Source organism: Dermacentor andersoni, chromosome 10 (genome assembly GCF_023375885.2).
Source record: "Dermacentor andersoni chromosome 10, qqDerAnde1_hic_scaffold, whole genome shotgun sequence".
Taxonomy (NCBI): Eukaryota; Metazoa; Arthropoda; class Arachnida; order Ixodida; family Ixodidae; genus Dermacentor; species Dermacentor andersoni.
This window is the reverse complement of record NC_092823.1, coordinates 83,710,590-83,734,174: the sequence shown is the minus strand read 5'-3', so window position 1 is coordinate 83,734,174 and position 23,585 is coordinate 83,710,590. Positions and strand designations below refer to the sequence as shown.

At 48.5% G+C, this 23,585-nt stretch overlaps 1 protein-coding gene across 4 annotated transcripts in view; it reads right to left on the bottom strand.

Annotated features, from left to right (window-relative positions):
* Positions 1-23,585, bottom strand: part of LOC126544188 (BTB/POZ domain-containing protein 10-like) — a 189,015-nt gene that overhangs the window by 17,130 nt on the left and 148,300 nt on the right. For 3 of the 4 annotated variants that reach the window (XM_050191425.3, XM_055062480.2, XM_055062481.2), the window contains exon 3: positions 16,234-16,329. In XM_050191425.3, the coding sequence (XP_050047382.1) occupies positions 16,234-16,329 (96 nt within the window). Of the gene's footprint in view, positions 1-16,233; positions 16,330-19,223; positions 19,387-23,585 lie in introns of those variants that run through there. The other variant, XM_055062482.2, reaches the window with a different exon arrangement.

Below are 23,585 nucleotides of genomic sequence, written 5' to 3'. Positions count from 1 at the left end.
TCGATGATCGCGGACATGCGCTGTCAAAACGCTGGCGTAATGAACAGCGGCAGCAGCGGCGAGTGAAGTCTTCGTGCTGCCTCTCGCTTCAATGCCAACTGGGCTCACAAGAACTCAGCGCACGCCAAACGATCACTTACGTGGGGCCGCCTAGCCTTCAAGCCCAAAGAGAAAGCGCGCGACCACGCTCACCTAGTATATTCTCCCTGCGGGGGATCCAGCGACACTACGCTCAGCCGCCGTAGAAAGGAGATTGCCCCCTTCCCCTCCTCGATCACGCACGTCTCCCCACTCTCCCCTTACGCGCGCAAGACGGCGCGCACCATCCTCGCCTTCCTTCCTTGCGCGCGCGAGAAGACGCCGCCGCATCAAGGCACCATCCGTCTCGGCTCAGCCTCGCAAGCTTTCCCTCGCACCTACAGCGTACGGCGCGCGTCCGCGATGTTATCGCACTTGAACTTTATGGGAAATATCCCGGCGACCCCAACGCCGACGACTCACCTAGACTATACCATGTAGGCGCTATCGCAATAAAAAATAAATTCTGGGGGGGGGGGGGGGCAGTAGGTGCCAAAACCACGATATGATGAGGCACGCCCTAATGGGGTGCCCCAGATTAATTTTGGCCCCATGGGGCTCTTTAACGTGCACCCAGTACACGGTACACAGGTGCCTTTGCATTTCGGCCCCATCGAAATGCGGCCGCTAGATGTGGCCGGGATTCGATCCCGCGCCCTAGTGCTCGACAGCGCAACGCCAAAGCCACTGAGCCACCACGGCGGGTTTGCCCGGAATGTGTAGCTTGAGAAAAGCAGGAAAATTTGGCACGTGCAGGAAATGAAAGTGCCACGCATCGGCATAAAAATAGCAGCCGAACTCTTACTTGCGCCATCACCAATTCGGACTCAACGCGTCCCCCACGTCGTACTTTGGCAATCAAATAAGTTGCCCCTGCAACAATCTCTAAAACTGGTGTGATCGGAAACGACGTTCAGAAGAATTACGCGTTTGAACAAAAATTGAAGGCGCCGTATCGAAATTTCTGCGCAGCGAAGGAATTTCCGTCGCCTTCTGATTTGCGACTTCCGATAATAACGCAATGAGTGACGGCTTATGTGTTGCTTCATTCTCAAATGCTAGTGTTCCTATGCTGGCCAAATACCTGTCAAACATTGTCACAAGCCAGACACATCTTGCAGGATGATTAAAAGCTGCGCGAGCTCAAGATTATTCATTGGCTCGGAAATTACGCTGCGAAGTGACGATGCACCCAAGGACAAAGACGGACACATGGCGGGCTGTTTCAGAACTGTAATTTCGTCAGCATTTCGTGACACTCTCCATTCCTTCTATATGCTGACGGCCTGAAGGTATTTCAAACTGTCAACAGTGTTCACGACTACATTGACTTCGAAAAACACACTTTTGACATTTTAACGCGAAAGCGTTAAAGGGAAGCTGAAGAGTCTGTCGAATTCAATAAGACGCTCATATACGGATGCGGGAACCTTATAAACCATGTCGGTAAAATTTGGGTTTTTTTTTCAATTAGGAGCGACGTAATCGTCGGTTGAAATTGCGCTGTAGCTCCGCCCCCCGTCGAATGCCGCGCGCTGCTGCTGACGCTGACGATGCGAGCGGAGACCGGAAACCGCGGTGTTGTGACGTCAACTCTAGTGTTTCGTTCCTTCGCAGCGTCCGCGACCGTGCCTGACCGCGCTTGTTTCTGCGTGCGTGCCATCGTAATCTGCTTCGATCGACCCTGCATTCCTTTGTTGGTGCGTCTGCGTGTATGTAGAGTGGTAGCCAACGTGCGTGGTAGTCAACGTGAGTGGTAATCAACGTGAGTGGTAGTCAACAGATGAAGGTCACTACACGTACTGCATGAACCGGGAAGCTTTTCACGCGTTTAAACCGTCTTTGTAGATTGCCGACAGCTTTGGACAGCGCACAAATTCCGACGATCGCATCCCCGCTGACGTTCCACGAGGAGGCATGCAGGAACACAACACTACAGTTGTTTGACCGGAAACGAGCTCACTAGATCGGCGAAAGATCGGCGAGATCACTAGATCGCTTTGCAAAAAACATACTCACCAAAGAGCATTTCCAACACGAGGAGATCCCAAGACTGCTTTCGTTCGCGTCGAAAGCACCGCTCGCACCAGCATCGTTTGCTTCTTCGAGAGGCCGGCTCTTCGCAATCGGCTCGTACATGTAGGGAGTAACGCCGAACTCCTCAGAAAAACGCAGTCTCTAAATTTTCCATTAACGTCTCAGAAAAACAGCACCAAACTACCTGGCACCGCGCTTCATGTGTAGCGGCAGCGGTCGGTTACTAGAGTCGACGTCACGAGGCGCCCGACCAATCACAGGCGGAAACGAGACGCGCGAGCTGGGCGTGTCCGCTGCCGCACTTTTCGTCGAAATAAAATATATTAGGCGAAGCATATTAACGTAGGTTTCGGGCCTTCGCGCGACGCCCGGCGGTGGCCACCATTGACCTTCAAGTGACCTTCAAGTAGGTCACGTGACATGACGTCACGTGATGACGTCACACCGGCTGCAGATGGGGCCTCATATGGCGCCGTCGGTCGCCTCCCGTCGGTGGCCACCATTGACCTTCAAGTGACCTTCAAGTAGGTCACGTGACATGACGTCACGTGATGACGTCACACCGGCAGATGGGGCCTCATATCGCGCCGTCGGTCGCCTCCCGGCGGTGGCCACCATTGACCCTGAAGTGAGATCACATGATGTGACGTCACGTGATGACGTCACACCGGCTGCAGATGGGGCCTCATATCGCGCCGTCGGACGTCGCCCGGCGGAGGCCTCCACGCTTCGGTTCGCGCCGTCGCGCGCGACGCGGCAGCGGCGCCACCATCGCTGCATCACGTGATATATGACGTCACGCCAGGGATGAAGCGGCGCGCGCCCGCCGTCGCGTCAGTCTCTGTGCCCGCAACCGCGCCAGCGTCTTTGCGCCGGGCGTGTATGCGGTCAAGAAGCCTCCAAACGCTAAGGATACGCTAAGGTTAAGCACAGTGGATGCTTCGCATCCACTGGGCTTAACCTTGATAAGCCTCCAATTTTTACGCTTTCTTTCGCTCAATTTCGATACGATATTCGAATTCGGAGGGTTGACAACCATTATGTACAGATGTTCACTCATTTTTTCTGGAAAACCTTTCAGCTTCCCTTTAAGGGACCAGTGTTGCAGAAAATCCAGTGTCAGCGTAGGCGTCCACGGCCGAGAAAAATCCATAACTACGCATATTCTATAGGGCACTAAAGTTTTCCTTCTGTCATTAAAGTTGCTCATGCCTTGCCTTACGTCCTTTACAAAGTTATTGCTCGGAATTCTGAGAATGGCAGCTCACAAACAAATGCCATGAAACAAGACACTGACAGTGCATGCCTTTTATGTTAAATCTTCTCAGACAAATATCAAAAGTGCGAAACAACAGAAAGTGGCCCACGCAAGAGGCCGCCGTTCCTACCAAAAAGTTCGCCTTCGTGCATACAGATTTCCCCGCCAGCGTTTCCCGGTAAACATTACGGTTATGTATAAGCTGCAGTTGCGGGGAAGCGTGAGAAGCACTCCGGGATCTTTGAATGCTATCGCGTTCCACTATCAAAGGCGAAGCTTAAGCGTCCTCCAAATTTTTCAAACTGGCGCAGAGACAATAAGGTACTCTGAAATGCTTCTAAAGCTATGGTATTTAGTGATGCGCGGAAAACACACCATGTGCAATTTTCATACACCCTTCGGGATGCTTCACTGCCTATGGTCGATGAAATGAAAGCTCCTGGTCTGCACGCTGAGCCTTCTCTTCACACGCTAAATATGCGAAACAACGTACCATTCGCGCTCTTGGTATTTTTTGTCGTAAATAGCACGACTTACACTCCCCTGTTGCATTCGTTAAATTGTACTCTACTGTGCGCGTTCCCCTACTGAAGTACGCATGTGTAGCTTCGGGCCGAACGTGTCAATCTAATTACGACCTGACTGAATGTGTCCTACAAAGTTTACTAAGGGGAACTATGGTGCTAGTGTCCAGGGTAGCTCCAAGTATTGCTGCTCAGCTAGATTAGGAATGATGGGCAGAGTACATGGATTTGCATAGACGTCGTCCTTCTGGCTCAAACGGCTCTATGACTTTGCAAAATGACAATTTTCAAGAATACACTGCGTTGTATATGTAACAATTGGCAACAATTACACCTGTGCACCGTCTTATTCCCTTCTGAATTTAGAAACAGAGAAACTTATTCCGATAAAGGTAGACAAACTGTACTAAAGAATAAAGCCACGCGAACATCTAAAGAAAACTAAATTATGGGGTTTTAGGTGCCAAAAGCACGACCTGATTGTAAGACAAGCCGTAACAGGGAACTCCGGATCAGTTTTGGTTCTCGGGGATTCACTGACGTGACCCTAAATCTGGGCACACGAGCGTTGTTGAATTTCGGCCCCATCGAAATGCGACCGCCGTGGCCGGGATTACCTGACTACCTGATTACCTGACTACCTCGAGGTAATAAAAAAAGTCTAAAGCCACAAGCCCGAAGCTCGATGAGACAAATCCGCGCACCAACCGTCATTCCCGCGACATACAGCTTAATAATCGAAGCACTAGAGTTGCCTCCATAGTAACTTTAGTAGGACAAATCTACGGCCGATGTCAACAGGTCGCCGGCATGGCGCGCACCTCCACGACTGGGCCTCGCCGATATACACAGGATGGCGCAATCGCGAAGCTTTGGGCAACGTTTAATATCTCTCGGGCCATCGCATCCAGACAGCGCGAACGGCGAGCTATGTAAGCTTAAATCCTTGTTGGCGTAGCAGGGTTGCGTGCACACGAAATATCGCGGAGACGCCCGCGGGCCCCCTGATCGACACAAGGCAATATTCGCCGCACTCGCGCACGAACGCGCGCGCGCGCAGAGGGGGGTGGAGGGGAGACGCCGACGTGGTTCCTTCGCGTCGACAAAGCACGCGCCAACGGCCACGAAGCTGGCGCGATGAGTATACACGGAGCCAGGCACTATAGAGCGGCCGTGCGCAGATCGCTGGCCGTTAGACGCAGTGGTATTTTACCTTCGCGTTACGAACAGTTCGGTTCGCGTATAGCTCGTACGAGGGAACAGCAGCGTTCGCAATATTTTGACTTCGGTTCACACATTCCAGTCCGGCCCACGAACTTCGCTTCGTGTCGGGTTCACGGAGATTACTCGTGCGACGCTTGGATGACGTAATTTATTTGCTTCAAAAAAGAAAAAAAGAAAACTATATATAATAATTTTGCCTAAAACCTGATCGTTTATTGTGAAGTATAAATTATGTTATGATGTCCAAGTTCAGGAAAAATGCTAAATAATTATTACTACGAGGTTTTCAAGGAACGCTTGCGGCCACACTGCCACACCTGGACAGCTGCGGTCAGTCGCCCTCAAAGCCAGCGCGAGCGCCGCCGTTAGGGTGGCACCCTACCGCCGTGGTAGGCGACCGCCATTTTAATTTTCCGCGCTCGGAGCCTCTCGCAGCAACGCCACCTAGACAGCACACTCTACTCTACGACGGCATGCTACTATGGAGCTGCCTGCCGCGCCATTCAATGAGAATGCTGCCGTTTGAGCCGCGGTGACTCCGACGTCACCGCTTTTGTCACGCCGGGCTTGGCAATGTAAGTGCACGACGTCATAAAGCACAGTGCAAAGGCCTCGCGATATCTCGGCGGCGTTGGTCGCAGCAGCCACAGTGGGAGAGGGCGGCGGGGAGGAGGGTTGCTCAACAACTTAAATTCTGAGTACTTCCCTTACGTACGAGTTTCTCTCTCTCTCCACACACACACACACACACACACACACACACACACACACACGTATATATATATATATATATATATATATATATATAATCACCAATGTGTTGCGTTGGTCGCCAACATCGCATCGCACCCCTTTCGTTTCGCACCAGTTATAGCGTCGCATCCAGCAATGGTATAACTATGATACTTGGAACGACGAACTGTGCATAACGCATGTCAACATACATTTACCGACGTCCTCATGGAGATCGGTTGCGCCTTCAGGCATCACAAGTGGCCTAATGAGCGAAGTGAAAGCTCAGGCGAAAACTTAAGGCACACTTACAAAAGAGGGAGAGAAACAAAAAATAAGGCAAATTTTAGGGCACAACACAAGAGCGTGCCGAAAGAAAAGAAAAACGTTTGCCGATCAACGGAGCATAAAAAATCTAGGAAAATAGCCAAGAACAAGAGATAAGTAAAACCCAAAACGGAACAAAGGCAAACCAAGCACACTTGCGAAAACTAGCGCGACGTAAAAGAGGAGGATGCCTGGAGCGAACTCGTGCGCTAAGCATAAAAAGCCAGCGCGCGCCGATCGAGGACGGGAACAAACACGAATGTTACACACGGCCCATAAAGAAAACAACACAAGCGCTGCAGCCACCCACGCAAAAGGGACGGAAAATGGAAAAGAATGCAGCGCCCCAAAACAATGGACAAGCAGGAAATAAAAAAAAAAGATACGAAGGGTGTTAAGAGCTCTTTTTTTCACCGCACGCCTCATGACAACCCCCCCCCCCCTCCCTCTACTTCCTGCCTCTCACGCCAACCGGGCAGCTAAGCCTAACGAGGCCGACAGCTGTTGCGCGCCAGACGACGAAAGCAGCACCGACGCGTAAACTGCCGCCTGCCTCCGCCGAGACCCGCAGAGGCAGGCGTTGCGCCCGTCAGCCACCCTTCTCTTTATGCAGCAGCCGCGCTCGGCTGTCAGTGAAGAGTTGCTGGCCAAGCGTGCAACGAGTCGCCGGGCGTGAAGCGTACACACGTATAGTTCGCACACACACCGTATCATTCGAACGTACACCACCTACACTGCCTACACACAGTCGCGCTGAATCCGAGACGGAGAACCATCACGCAAGCCTGCAACGTGCAAGAGACAGTGACCATGCGAGATAGCGCCGGTTTGATGCCCAAGCCACTCGGGAGCCAATCGAGGCCAATATGGCAAGGCTGCAAGGCGGCACGTGAAGCGAATTGTGCGCGAAGGTCACGTGATTTGTGCTTTACTGGATAGTGATGAGTGCGGCCGGCAGAGTATGTCATTTAGAATTACCGACTGTTGCGCCAGTTGATCACGAATTTTTAACTCGATGTAACTGAGCGCAAAGTTCCGGACAGACACCGACGCGTGTTTCGTATTTGTCTGTCCGCCCGCTTCGACGACGTCGGCCGTGTTTACACAACCAGCGCGATGGGCGCTCAGGCGAGCGTCGAGGCGACAGAGCGTAGGAAAGTGATAACTAAACTTCAATGAACAAAGTGAGCAGAATGGATAAGGTGCTACCAATCAGATCATAAAAAGCACTTCTCAAATCATATACGCTATCTTCATTTTAAGGATGCGGCACTTTTCGTACTACGAGAGCCTACTGAACAATTTCTACCTACAGCTTGTATAGTTTCATACTCGAGTATTTTTCCCTTTTTTTTTACAGCAGCAAAGGTTTCTTAATGTTATTACTTATTTCCACCGTTAACTTGTTGATGGCTTTAACCCGATCCGACTGGCGTTGGCTGGTGCGGTACCGTCGTGCGAGCTGTCACTTTCGACGCTGTGGGGATGCTCGCGCGTATCTTAGATTTGTGCTGTCGACTTCAATAAGTGTCAGAACATGCTTTTTGGCTGCTTCTGCGGGACGAGCCCCGGCGAGTAATTTGCAATCGCTGCATCCTGTTGATGTTAAATTCCGTCGCCAACCAGATATACAGTGCTATTCGCTTTCCTCGGCGCCAGGGCCTTACGATAATGTCGAATGTGCTCACTCAGAAAAATAAAATGAGAAATGTTTATTGGCATGTTTTTGGCGTACGCTTTGAAACGAGGCGGACACAAATAGCCACCTAGCCTACTTGATTTATTAAGGTTTTGCAACATCGAGTCCCTGCAGAAGGGCAGCGGATTGGGCGAGTTGGTGTTGCATGGTCCTGTCGTTTAGCGCTGTTTGAATTTTATAGTTACCATCGAGTCCCTGACCAGCACAATTTTTTTCTTCTACTGCGAGGCTTTTCTTTCGAGAACTTCTTGCTCGGCAAGTTGGTGTTGATTCATCACACCTATTTTTGGTATGAATTCGTTATACCTTTTCTTTCGAGGAACCCTTGTGGGTTTCCTCTGTAGCAATTGCTACGATTGGGTTGATGTCTCGTTCTCCCTTTATTCATTGCATGCACAGTGTACGCATATCCAAGTGCTGAGCGCATTGCACACGTAGCCTTGTACATATACACAATAGATCATCCGCATTGTTACGGTAGTTACACTGCAAAAAAAAAAAAAAATAGTGCAGTGTATCGTGTAAACGACTTATGTAGTCTTTCGCTTAGAGACTCCAAGTCGTTGGTTGTTTGGTACTTCAGGCTTTGTTGAATGTCCTTTCTTTATTTTTTCTACCTTTTTCTTCCTGTTTGCTAAGCTTTCTGCTATTACTGGAGCATTTTGTTTTCTCACCGAGTGCCTCTGATCTTACGCATCTGGTCCGCGGTATTACGCGAATTTATTGTTGGGCACTGTTCCGGTATTACGTGTAATATTCTTGCGTTGCATCTCAATCATGCACTGTTACTAACGCCTCTGTACTGATAACGTCATGCCGTCTGTTAAAACAGGGTATTAACGAATTGTCAAGTCATTTCTGCGGCTGTTCTTCTTAGCCTCCTCCATTTATATGGACAAAAAAAAAAAAAACTAGATGAAGTTGAAGGAAACACTTCGGAAAGAGGAAACTTGAAAGGAGACGAAAAATGAAGACGAGCCAGAAATGGTAGGCGACCAAGCGAAGGTCGAAGAATGTACTCTTTACAGTACAACCGTCTGGTATTTTAATAGCTCTTAAGAAAATTAAAGCACGAACTTATGCTAATCTCGCACTACCTGCTAGCGTAGTCGATCCCCGTGGGGAAGTATTTCTACAGTAGTTACTACGAACGCTTCGCGGGTGTATCTGCGAAACATGGTATGTACCTGTCAGGGGCGACGTCTCTAATGTACACAGGGTGTTTCAGCAGGCGCTTTCAAAAGTATTTTAACATTGCCTGTGGTGGGCAGCCCAATTCTAGTCCATCAGCTAGTCTACTCGAAGAGGCCGACATTACTCGCAGAACAAAATTTGAAATGCATAATCGACTAATTAAAAAAATTCAGTAATTACGTTTTTAACTAATTTTCCTTACGGCACATATTGCAATTTACAAATTCTAGCGGGTGACACTGCAAGGCATATCCACAAAAAAGAATTGTGTGGATCATGCTATTTACGAGATATGCACCGTCAAACTTGTGGTAATAAGTGCACTGTCGTTCCACTTACTTTCTTGGCAAAACGTTGCTTGTGCATTGGAGCTCATAACTGGAACATTTCTCTGCACAATTCGGGAATTAATATCTCGAAACTGGTGTCGTCCTGAGAATTCGTCGTTAATGGATCCGCCTTGCGAACTCTCCGGCTAGAATTTGTAAATTGCAATATGTGCCACATAACGTAATTAGTTAAAAGCTTAATATTGAATTTTCGTTATTTAGTCGATTATGCCTTCCAATCTTTTAGTGCATGCGCACCTCTTCAAGTAGACCAGCTCATGGACTAGAATCGTGCTACCTGCCACAGGAAATAATAAAAAAAAATTAGTGTTCGCTGAAACACCCGATACATACACATTTCATTTTACCTCCACGTTCTATTAAAGCACCCCAAGTCTATAAAACCTTGCCAAGGGCACTCCTAGAAATTTCTATTTTTTGATGTAGTCAGCGAACAGTGACACTGTTCCATTTTAGGTTCTATGACGAATAATCTCTGCCCTTTAAACCCTCCTCCCCCCCCCACCCCCGATCCCACCTCACTGTCGCCAGCTGTACCCACCTAAGCGCTGCTCCCAGGGACAAGCGACCAATGCGCTCTTTCAAATGGGACCTCGACGAGCGCTGGCGTAACTTCAGCGCAGACAACGAGTTGCGTTCATCATTACTGACTCGTGTTTGCGTCAACATCGCGACTTATGCCTTGTGCGTCGCAGCCGGTAGCGCCGACACAGATGTCCGAGTTGGATTTATCTCCTGCCGGCTCGCGTATAGCGCAGTCGTTGGAACTACAGGCACGTGTATATTCAAAACAGCAGCGCAGCCTTCTCTCGCGCGTAGTGAAATGGCAAGCGCGCGCACCCAGCTTCACGAGCAGACGAAACGCAAACACAGACGACGCACTTCTGCTTCGCCCCGGCGAATGCGTGCAATGCGCCTGCCAAACACGGCACGCGTGCGTAAACAGAAGACACATGCGCGGGCGCGAAAGCGGACGAACCTCGTTGCGACGTAAGTATGCGCTTCCAACATGGTAAGCAGACCACTCGGCAAAAGCAGGCGCTGATTAAAGTTCAGTGCCGTTTTTCACCCGGAGGGTTGGAAAAACTGAACCGCGACGACCCGTTCGTAAATAAGAGCAGACGACGCAAGCTGCAGTGCGAAGGGGCAGCGCCGAATCACACACACAAAAGCCTGTTATTACTGCGTACTTGAGACAACGGGGGAATGAAACCGGCACCACGTACGCTTCGGCACAAACACCAATGAAAAGGTGAAGCAAGTAAACTAAAGACGCGCACAGAAACGTGACGATGCAGAAGTGAAGCACCGTTGCAGACGACGGCACAACGAGCCTTTCGTTTCGACTTTTAATTAAATAACGCGGCTTCTTCTAGGCTGCAGTAAAACTAACTTGGGGAAGCTGGTTCGCGCTTGGACGAAAAGGCAGCGCGACTGAGAGGAACAGAAAGCTACATCACAAGCATCGAAAATGAACAAATACACAGGGTTCTTTCTATTACTCTGTTGATATAAGCACTTGTGACGAAAAAAAAAAAAGCAAAGAAAACCCGCCAGCCCTTTCCTAACCGCTTCAACTGTGCGCTCATTTTCGATGATTTTACGTTCTAACGTATCATTTAAGGACGAATTATACCCAACATGTATCTGGATACACGAGTACATTAAATCTAACCTGATGATCTATGTTTTGAAAGCAAGTAGGGCAAAAATAATAGCCGACAGAGTTTTTGAGAATTCTTAAGCGAAACATCACATTAGCATCCGAAGAAGCATGAATGAAAGTAATAATTTTCTATTTTTAGTATAAGTACTACGAGTTAAAAAAAAAATAGATTAGTTCCCAAAACAACCGTAAGTTGGACGATGCAAAAAAAAGAAAGAAAGAAAGAAAGAAAAGAAAGAAAGAAAAGAAAGAAAGAAAGAAAGAAGGAAAGATTACACAGAGGGTAGTAAGGATGAATATTAACAAGCAATAGTGATGCTCATGCTCTGCGGGAAAGGCGTGATTTCGCAAATGTGAAAACGGCTAAGCGCGTATATGGTGCAGAGAACATTTGTTTCTACTTATCGCAGCAAACACCTGGTTACTTTTTTTACTATATTCTTTGGGCTCCCGAAGCAATATGGTTGCCATATTGAGGATCGTGCCCTAGCCTCGTCATACGGGATTATAGTGCTGGATCAGCTTATGGGGGGGTGGGGGGGGGGGGGCGAACAAGCTCGAGCTAGTCGTGCGCATGGAACTTGCGTGCTTTGTGTACAGTACTTGAACAGCACTATAGAGTAATCTAAAATGCACTACAGCGCTGTGCAGTAATGAACAATGGCATTTGCACCGGGGGGGGTTGCTCAAAAGACATAATATGAGACTGCCATTGAAGCTTCTGTCGAAGGTCGGTTTCAAATCGACTGCGTTCTCTTGTGTGAGTGAAAACGGTGAGAAAAAAAATTATCTGCTCTTGATATTAGTCCAACAAAATTATCAAGACAACACGTACTCCTGAGCATGTCATTAACGGCCTATCGTTAAAACAGCGCAGACGTCGGATCAGAAAATCAGATAACGTGACAGGATATTCACTGCTTCTGTCATCAAAAAATTATGTTGCCCAGGACGACCAAAGCGCAAATCTTGCCTCGTTACATTGAGGAAGTGCTAGGAGCACATGGAGGCTAGTGTCGACGATACCTCCAGGCGAAGTTTTGTTTTTTCCCAGCCTCCACAATGAGCCGAAAATTGATAAATCTGATCAACAGTTCATGTGCAGCCGTTAATTCATTCGGTGCACGGTGTCGCTCGCGGGAGAATTCCAACGACAATGTTTGACAACGTGTCGAAATACTGTCGATCAAATTGATCGTTTTCTTTGGGCCCGATAAAGAGAGAGTTAATTGGTGCGATACAGGGTGTTCGAACTGTCATGCACCGAGATTTAAAAATACGCAAATGCCACCCAGCTGCATAAAACCAAGGTAATGTTGTTTGCCGTCGCTTGGAGATACTCAGATTATTTTTTTTCCGATACCGCCTAATTACATAATTAGTCTAAATTAATCGAATTCTCAAATATTATAGTTAGGTTAAATGTGTCAATGACAAAATTGTACAGCATCATGCAAAACTCTCGATACAGCTTTCTTCCGCTGAACATGTGCTACATTGAAGTGTTTTTCTGAGTGTGAAAAAATCCCGCAAATACACGAGTGCTTACAAAGTGCCTCGAGCGGCCAGTTGCGCGGCAATGTTGCGTGCATTGCCGGGCTTGTTTCACGCTCGCAAAAACACTTTTATGCGGCACATTTTGAGCAGCAGAAAACTGTATCGGGAGTTTTTCATGATGCTGTCCAATTTTGTCATCGGCACATTTAACCTAACTAAATATTTGATAAGCTGATCAATTTAGACCAATTACGTAATTAGGCCTATAACATTAGTTCTGTCCAGCTACGTCGCATTTGCATATTTTTATATGTTGATGCATGATAGTTGGGACACCCTTTACAGCGCCTCTTTTCTGTAAGGATACTGTTAATGGAATAAACAACGTAAAGATACAAATAAAGATTTGTATTTAAAACCTCCAGGAAGACTGAGCTCCCGCTTAAATCATAGTGAAGCTATTCAACCGTACTTGTCCCGAACCAATGCCTTTCGTTGTTCGTTCTTCCCAGAGTCAATAGAGCTGTGGAACAAGCTGCCTGCAGAAATTGTTCGCAGTTCTGATACTGCATTGTTTACAAATGCAATCAAGATTCTTTACTAAAACTGTACCACGTGGATACTGTAAAGCGTTTTTCTTTCTTTTTCTCTTTTTGCTTTTTTTCTGTTTGTGTGCGTGCGGCAGCTGGTTGAACATTTGAATACATGTCTTATAGTCTGTATATTGTATCTTGTATTGTATCCGTAGGACACTGTAGTGCATGTGCATATTTCTTTTGTATCTGGCTGCCTTGTATGAACGTATACGTAACATCCCTCCCTGTTATGACCCTCAACTGAGGGTTGACAGTATTTCTAAATAAAATAAATAAATAAACGAGAAAATGCGAAAAAAAGGGAGAGAGAGTTTGCGTGATGAGTAAGTGAGTGAGTGAGTGAATACGCGCTCTAACCCACGCAAGAACACAGAACTGCCACGCATCATGAAAAAGAAATTGCAGAAAAACAAAACTGCTGAAAATCATTCCCGCACTGAATTTTTAACAGGACCAGACGACGAAAAACAAAGGAGGCGAGTACAAACACTGACAAAGCTGATCCTTCAGCCGAGACGGGTGTGGCGACATCCCGCGTAAACGTCATCGTTCGCTGCTGCACTGCCCTCGCCGTTCTAGTTGCGCAACAATGTCTTTTGCTTTCCCCTTTCTTTCCTCGCTTTCCCTTCTTTAAGTTTCCACGTCTCGCAATCTGCCGCGAGAGGCGCAGCTGTGTTGTTTCGGGGCCGCCGCCTTGTATTCTCCTGCTGCCGCGTATTCCTTCGCAGCCGTCGCTCCAATCGCTCCAAGCTGGGCGTTGCTCTCTCGTCCCAAGGTCGCGAAACTTCGTACGTGCCTTTCTGCAGCGAGAACCTTTCGCGTCCGCGACGTCGCTTATCATAAATGGGACAGTATAACGAGGTGCGTTAGGTTAAGCCGCGTCAGGTCTCTCATTAGGCGCCGTATCCCACCCCTAGTCCCTTTTTAATAAAGACGTTTTCTCCCCCCGCTCTGTCCCCAAATCAATGGTCTCGGATTTAAGCGAAGTTTTGCCGTTTAACGTCTCCCAACTGCGCAGCGGCTTGTGAGGGACACCGTAGTTGATGGACTTCATTCTGAGCACGTGGGGTCCATTAAAAATAACCAGAGAAAAACGTGGAGGGAAACTGAGGGACCCGATGTGTTTTTTTTTTTTTTTTTTTTTTTTTTTTTAACGCGCAAGCGTACATGGCCCATCTGTGAAATCGGCGACATTATGTTTGTCGCCGTGAGGGAAGCGGGCGCCGAAGGAGGAAAGGTGCCTGGGGGTGGAGGAGAGAAAGATACTGTAGAAGGATCGACATTTGGGCGAGTTGGTACTGGTTGAACATCCTTGAAGGGGCAGCGCAAAAAGACGATGACAGATGGCAGGCAGCGCTGTCCTGTGTGTTCCTGCCTTCTGTCATCGTCTTTTTGCGCTGCCCCTTCAAGGTGGAGGAGAGAGAATCGACAGACGCGTCCCACCGTCGATACTAGTGTAGCGTCCGCGCCATTTCCGTTCGCGCTTGGACCCTGTGGTGCTCGTCGCGCACGTTCGCGGCGTCTCTTCTGCGCATGTGCAGCAATACGGGCATGCGCTCGGCAAAGCAACATCACCCAGAGGAAAATCTAGCTGGCATTGAACGAAGCGTCGCGGTTGGGGAGAGTAGAGGAGAGTGGGCGGAGAGAGGGGCACTGGGTTTGAGCTCCTCTGGCATTTGCGAGGGCTTGTGCGTGCCCAATGGACGTACCGGGTTCGTCTCGCGATCGAGAGGCCGAACGAGAAGGACGGAGCAGCGACAAAAGCGGCGGCAGACCGAGCGCGAGTCGACCGAGGCAGTCGTCGACAAGCACCGGGCACTACCTGAACAAGTCCGGCGACAATTTGTGGCGTCTGTCCTGATTACGCGTACAATTTCTACAGTAGGAATCCCCCCCCCCCCCCCCCCCCCAAAAAAAAAAGCACGGTCTCGTGTAAACCGGTATATAGCGCGTGTTCAATTGTCAGCAAAAATCGCAATCAGTTAACCCGAGAAATCATCGAAGTGAAATTGATTGACAGGTGCGGTGACACCTGCGTGTCAAAATCGTCTATCGCCCTTTCCAGCAAGGAGCTATCCTTCTTGCGCAGAGATAGATATTTTCTGCGAGCGGCGCACACTTGATGTGTCACAGATTGTGCTATACATGCGGTCACTCGCTTCACAACAAAACAATGTTGTAAGTCTGCGCACGCATGTCCCAGCCTCTTCCTCGTTCCCTGCGCAAAAAGCTGCATTCATGTCCTACCAACGTGCCCGAACAGTCACCTCACTAGACATGTGGGACCTTCGTCTTTGTCCGCTGTCCTGTTTCACTGGATCACAATATACGCTCTTTCAACAAAGCAAATGGAATACCAACTAGACGAATCAGCCAGCCTGCTTTGAACGTAACGTCGTTGGGTGAACATTCGGTCAACGAGTCAACGGTCAACGCATTGCTAACGTCACAACAACCGTTAGCAATGCGGAACAATGTCAGTGCTGCCGTAATTGGCTCCCTAGCGCGCTACCGACGTTTACACGTAAGCGACGTGCGCGAAATTCGATGTAATGCGCCATCAACGTCGCGTTCGTGTAAGCAGCTAATAAAGAAGCAACAAGATTGCGTTCACTCAAGGCCGGCACGCGCTGAATATCATCTTATACATGTCGATTTTCGCTTGCGTGCTAAGCGAAAGCGAGGCATACACAATATACATATCATTAATAGTATTAATACTTTTATATACTTTAAACTCCTTGCTGACAAAAAGCGAGACGCGTCCATTAGTTTTGTGACACCTAAATTTAATATCCTTTAGGAAAGGAGAAACTAGGGAGAGGGAGCAGGTTTCGCCCGATTTTCATAAATTGTGATCGGGGTCTGAAAATCGGGCACTATCCGATTTTTACCCGAAGAACTAAGGACCCAGTTGTAAACAGCCGTACCACACATGCACACAGACAGCAAAGCAGGTTAGGTTCCCCAAAGAATGCCAATCGCATTATTACGACGTCAGTATATACTCCTTCAACGAATGCTATATATATTGTGTCACGTGCTCCTCACTTGATTCGAGCTGCTGCACTCTCCCGCCTTCCGTCCTCGTCGTCCAGCTTGCTCACCAGGCACGGCTTGAGCTTGGCACCACCGCTGCCGGAGAAGCTGAAGAAGGGAGAGGGGAAAATACATATATGTATGTATGTATATGCCATCATTCACACTGTCAAGTCAACATTTCATTTCCCAAAGCGCCCACCAACGCAACCTAGAACAAGCATCAAGTTTTCAGTGCTAAACTGGAACACTCCGCTCTATCCCCACGAAGCCCGATTCATCTTCGCTGCACACAACTAGAAAAAATGACGAGAGCGCGGGAACTTGGCGCAATATCCACGGTATATGGCGTCTAGCGAGCTTGCCCTTCTCCTCCCCCTTCCCCACAGTTGTGGATGGTTGAGCAAATGAATTATTAACGATTAATTACCGTAAAACTTACATTTACTAAATTAAACGTAACATTTACTTTTTCGTGCGAAAGGACTCTTCGTGGGAAGAAAAAGAAAAAAATTGGCAGCGTCACCCGATGGCCGATGCAGTGACAGCGATGGCAAGGTTCTTGCCTTGCGCTTAAATATGTCGGACGGTGTTCTAACTATGCACGGACGCGAATATATACCGGGTGTTTCAGCGAATAGTGTCAAAATTTTTTTAAAGGTTGCCTATGCCAGATATCACAATTCTAGTTCATGAGCAGGTCTACTCGAAGAGAAGGACATTAATAAAAAAATTGAAATGCATAATTGACTAATTAACAAACATTCACTAATTAAAGAATTAACTAATTACCTTATGGCCCATGTTGCAATTTGCCAATTCTAGCCGTGTAGTTCACAAGGCCGATTCACTTGGAACGCATTCTCAGCATGACACCAGTTTCGAGATATTAATTTCCGAACTTTGCGGAGAAATGCATTGGCGTTCCATTTATTCTTTTACTCAAAAAAGAAAAACGACGTTTTATGCATTCAAGCACACAAGTTACCTTGAGTAACTAAAATTTCCTCATTACTATCAAACACTTAACAAATTCTAATTAATTATTCCCGTAAATAGCACTTGCAGCCCGTTCGATAGCGCCCGCCACGGCCCCTGATCACTTTGCGCAAGAACAACAATTTTAGCTCCGAAAGCCTCTTATTTAAAATTACTTAGTCTTCCTTGAAACGCCCTGCATTTTTCCAACTAAAAAAAAATTGGTGCAGCTAAAGAAACACCCTGTATACCTTGGTTGTGGCAGTGAAAGACCTGGTAGTACCAAAATTGCAAGTCCAGAATGTAAGTATTGGGCAAAAAAAAAAAATAGTTCACCACTCAATGCACAACGACAGTCACGGGCACAGTCGTCTGTCGCCGAAAAATCTGCTCTTCGGGTCAAGTGCGTCGGCTATTATTATACGACTGCTCGTAATTTGCAGCTTAATATCACTGACGCTCGCGTACGTTCCGGAATGTGCATTCGCGCCACGCACTCAATCTGATTAGAGAAGATTCTTTCGTACAGAATGGGTGGTAACATTCATGGAAGTTCCGAATCATGCAGGCGCACGACTTGCGCAAAGCGGTTACTTATTTGTAACTGTGGTTATCAGGTGAAATATACTGCCACTGCAAAAAAAAAGATAAACGATGTTCGCGCGTCAAATCGAAATGTAGCACTCTATTTCCGATTTCTCTCGTAATGTTATGTGTCCATGTCTGCGAGAATATCGTTCCTATCTCTCCCCACCTTTTTTAAGAGCACAGCTCTTATGCGCCCATTCCTGCCTTTATCGTCGGCTTCCCTCGGCGTAACCGAGCGAACGAGCACAGCGAAGTATGAAAGCGCGAACGCGGAGCGCAGCGGAGGCATGAAAGACGGCGACAACGAAGAGAGCGCGAGGAGGAAAGTAGGGAAGGACGGTGCAGCGGAACCATAAGGCTGAAAGCGGGGGAGGAGGGTAAGGAGAAAGCGTGTTTTTTCTACTATTTCACACCATGCCGTACACTCAGTGGCTTGCGTGCTCGGATTCAGATGGGAGAGATTCGCAAAATTATTTTGTCCACGCTCGTGGCTTTTCGACTGCGATTACCAAGAAGGATAAAGAAGGCATTGCCGGCATTTTCTTCTCACGGAGGTGGCCTCGAGTGTGCCGGCATAGTGCCGCGCAAGACTGGCTTTGCGGCGACGAGCGCTACGAGATGGCGCCAGAGTAGCGCGCCGTCGTCTGTTCACTGGTGGCATGCGGTGGGCGCGTCGGCAGATAGCATATATGGAAACAAAGCGCTGCCTGAGCGGAGGTCTGTCTGCGGCGGCTGCTGTGAATCGCACCCACGCATTGCCTCTCGCCATCTACCGATTTGGTTTGATTTCACAGTCGCAGCACACTTCGCTCCGTTTGAAATGCACCCCACGAGACATTGTCTGCACCAGCCAATATATCGCGAAATGAAAATACGTATAGAGCGGCGCTCAAATTTCGCATTAAGAAGTATCGTAATCGTCGGTGAATTCTTTTTCATCAACACTCCAATCGTCCCTCTTATCGCCTTTGAATGACTCCCTCTCGCACTCGTTGGCCTCCTTTACTGATACTCCGTGCAATGATGCCTCGTAGACCACGACTAGGCGAAAAGGACGCCGTGAACGTAAGCCCACATTCATAGTTTCACACAGCAGCCATACACTCGAGGCCACCTCCGTGAGAAGAAAATGCCGGCAATGCCTTCTTTATCCTTCTTGGTAATCGCAGTCGAAAAGCCACGAGCGTGGACAAAATAATTTTGCGAATCTCTCCCATCTGAATCCGAGCACGCAAGCCACTGAGTGTACGGCATGGTGTGAAATAGTAGAAAAAACATAATTTCAGCCATATTAGTAAATTAGCAGCCATATTAGTAAATTATCTTCCTACGATACTCCAAATTCCACTCCCACCGCGAGGACAGATTTGCATGGTAAACTAGAAAAGGCGCAAGAAGGAAAGACCAATGGCGACGATACCGTGAAGTTTACGTACCAGCTGGCAGTGACGATCGCGGAGAGCCGACCCCTTATACGTAGCGCCGCCAGAAAAGGCGGACTCGCGAGACACCCACCGAAGCCTTTAATGGCGGCGGAAAGAACAGAGAAGGTAACATGATGATGATAAAGGTGCGCGCACCTCGAGGCGCCAGCCGCGGAGGCAGCAGCTCACGAGCCATTCTGTTCCTTCATCGTCCGCTTTCTCCGACAGCCTCCGGTGCCTCAAATGTAGTGACATCTAATTCCAGGCGATTTAACTTCTGCGCTGGCCTCTTGAAGACTGCCTCCCTGTAATGGGATTAAACAGGCACGCGCAAGTTCGTCGCCGCCTGGCTACCTCTTGAACCTGGGCCAGCGGCCAGGATAACTTGGCCGTCTTAGGAGTGTGGACTATTACGAAGTCGCGAACCGTTAAATTTCTTGAGTGATGCGTGGGCGAGCGGTGAGCCGATGGTAGTCTCGGAAAATATTCATTTTACCATCGCTTCCAGAAGTCATTCCCCACTTCTTGTCGATGTTGAAAGCGCCGCTAATATTCATTGCCATCGTGGCTGGTTGTTCAGTCTGTCACTGTCTTTCCATCTCGTTACGTCGTAAGTTGATGGCCCACTAGGAAACACGCTGGCGTGAGGGCTGCAGGCTCGCCTGCCTGAGTATCACAATGTGTTAGTGGCCGTGAATTGAGCACCGCTTCAATCTCAGTCATAATAGTTGAAAGTTCTTCAGCGCAGACCGCTTCGACCTAAAGCTTTGCGAAATGCCATTTTTTACGGTGCCGACCAACCGTTCCCACCAGCCTCCCCACCATGGGGCCGCTACGACGATGAACTTCCACTGAATTCTTTGGTTCGCAATGCAAGCCTGGAAGTCGTCTTGTCGTAGTACTTTCCACATTTTTATAGCTCCCGCGACGTTCTTCTAAAAGTTAAGGTATTGTCGGAGTAAATGGTACTTGGGAGTCCCCTTCTTGCAATGAAACGCCGGAATGCCAACAGGAACGCAGGTGAAGGCATATCTGAGACCAGTTCCAAATGCAATGCTCTTGTTACTGCAAATGTGAAAAATACGATGTACATTTTCCTATAGGAGCTCTCAGATGACTTCGCATACAACGGTCCGGCTAAATCAAGTTCGGTAGTGTCAAAAGGTTCGTCCTTTCGACCCGGCAGACTGGAAACGGCAGGGACGGCGTCACAATGGTTGTCGTGCGAGAACGAACGCGTAGCAGGCATCGCTTAATTGCTTTCTTAGCAGCTTGTTCTGCTCTCGAGACCCATGCAGAATCGTTCGCGTACGTTGCGTCTCACTACCATTACTTCTCCGTGTATGACTCGACGATGGCCATCCGCAAATACCAGCTCGGTGAAACGATGTGGACTTGGTAGTAGCACTGGATGCGCCACATCCCGGCTCTCTGGAAAGTTTTGTAGCCTTCCCCCGACTCGTAGAAGCCCGTTCTGTAGAGGAATGGGTGTAGCTGTGCTACCCATGAATTACTGGGCGCACTTCGTCTTTCTAGTAACCAAATCCTCACTTCGGGAAACGATTCAGCTTGAATTTGCCGGATCCAATATCTTTCGGCTGCCAATATTTCTTCAGCAGAAATGACTGCAGCTGTTTTAATCTTGCAATTAACGATGGAGACAAAGCGCTGCGCCCATGCTGCTACATGGCGAAGCTTGTGCAGTGAGCTGAACTTCGTGGCGTCCAGCTGTGGTGCTAACTGCACTGCCTTTCCTGTAGAGTGGAGCGTCGTTGGTTTTGTTGCTGTCATACCTATAGGATGTCGTTGATTTGGGGGTGTGAATACATCACAAGCAGCCATTTTTCGGAGTCCTTACTCTGTCAAGCTGGTCCTTGTCACCAGCCTACATCGCAAGACAGTGCATCTAAGGAAACACCTCGGGTCAGTATATCCGCAGGATTGGTTTTTCTTGGAGAATGCCGCCAGCTACCTTCCGGAGTATTAGACAATTTATTTGACTCGGTTCTTCGCAAAAACGTCTAGAGTCGAAGGCGCTCGCTGTAACTACACCACCACTATGGTTGCGTCAGTCCACAGAAAACAGTGCGCTCTTGGCATGAGATCGCCGCAGGTTTCCACTATATATTTTAAGAGCTTGCTTCCTGCTAACGCACCCATTAGCTCCAGTCGAGGCAAGGATAGAGCTTTTACTGCGGCTATCCTTGACTTGGCTACAATGCGAGTGCTAGCCACACTCCCATTTACATCTACGCGAAGGTATGTACAAGCTCCGTACGCTTTTGTGTTGCGTTGACGAAAAGTATAGCTGAAGGTCACGCGGTTCTGCTACTCCGTTCATGAGGTGACGGAGGACGTTGCCATGCGGCAGACAAATGAACTCGTTTCTCCAGTCATGCCATATTGCCGCAATGTGATCAGCAGGATCGTCCCATTCGATCTTCGAAATCCATTACTGCTGAAACAGCATCTTTCCTCGCACAGCGTACGGTGCTAGAAATCCTAATGGCGCTAGAAATCCTAGATCCTTGACACTATCTGGAGCATAAAACGCTTAGTGTATTTTGCCTTCTCCAAGAAAGTAAAGACGTTCCCCGCGGGTTGTAGATGAAGGCGTCTGTTGCTTTAGACCAACCCAACCCGAGCACTCTCTTCATGTGCAGCGTTCTTATTGCTTAGAGGGGTAAGGGCATCGTTGGAGTCGAACACTCGTTCTAGTTGTTTACAGCTTGAGCTACATTTCCTTAAAGACGTTCCAGCATCATCCATCATGTCTTTCGTGTACCTGTAAAGAGTTGTCGCTACTTCTAAGTAATTTGATCCGAACATGAGGTCGTCGACGTAAAATGATTTCAGAAGCAGCCGTGCCAGGGCCCTCGGCACAGACTTGTGTCTTCAAGTGATGTTGTACAGTAGCCGTAAGCATGAATGAACTTGCTGTAGGATCCAAGGGGTACTCTGGCCATACGCCAAACCACTACCGCTTCTTCCTTGAAAGGAACAGCAGGACTTTTGCCAAACCACAGAAATCTGAACAGGTCCCGGTCTTGTTTTCGTGTCACTACTTGCAGGAACGCCTTCTCGATGTCTGCTGTCATGGACACTAGGTACCATCTGAAGCGAAGGAGAACTTGCAGTAAGTCCCGGTTTAGGTTCGGGCCAGTTTCGAGGCAACTGTTCAGAGATCTCTCTCGTTCGGCGTGAGAGGACGCATCAGAAACCACGCGCAGCTTGCTTGTGAGTCGTCACGAATAACCTCCTCGTGCGCATGGCCATCCATCGATTCCTCGCCAAGTGCAATTTCAGCATGGCCGGAAACAAAGAATCGACGAATCGCCGTATTGTACCTCTCGATCAATCCTTCGGGCATCGAAATGCGCTTAACCAGATTTCGTAAACGACTGAGTGCGACGCTGCAGTTGTTTTGTAGCTGCTCAATATCCAGTTCTTTACAGGTCACGGCTACTTGGTACCGCTTTCGCACCTTTGCAATTTTACGTTGGAAGACAGACGTGTCTGCGTGCCTATGAGTTGATTCCTTTGGCGCAATTCCCATAGCATTCAATGACCAAAGTGATTCCAGTGTGCTTTGGTCTAATTCTTTAGTTTCTCCAGCACGCGCATCGCAGGACGCATATCATCACTTCGGATGTTCCGCTCATGAAGCTCGTTTTCGTGACAGGACCTTGTAGCGTTCTGCCGAGAGTGGTCTTGACCGCGACCAATCCTTGCACTTCCGTGCTGCTTACGATGTCTCCGCTCCCGATGTTTCCCATTTGTTCAGATCCTATGAGCAGGCTAATGCCTTTTTCGCCACATCCTCCAGGAAGAATTCCATCATCCGCCAGCCGGTAACTGCTCGCGTAATTTGGCTGTGAAGGAACACTCCACAGCCGTGACAGGGTCATGGCAAATTACTGGCATGGCTATCGCTTCAATGATGTGCTCGTTGTTATCAAATTGACTACGTAGACGAACTTCGACACTGCAATTTCTCACACGAGAAGGGGTGTCTTACGCACACGTGTTCACCACTAGGCTTGTGTAATGATTTTTAGTACCAACTGCGCCGCCAAGACCTCTTTAATGAAAGTGCGTTGACTGCCTCCGTTGAAAACGCCTCTGATATAAGACGTCTCGTAGAAACGACGATCCAAGAACGGAAAGTCTAAATTAATGGCCTCATCCAGTTGACAGCTTGTAACGGCAGTCGACCACGGACGATCTGTCTTCATTGGCTGAGCAGCATCACGCGGACAACGTAACGTGACTTCTCGCCCCTTGTCGCTCGAAACGCTGGGTCGCAAATCGTTGAAACATGCCTGCTTTTGCTTGTCGCGCAAAACAACTTCCGCCGGCATTCGTTTGCGCGGT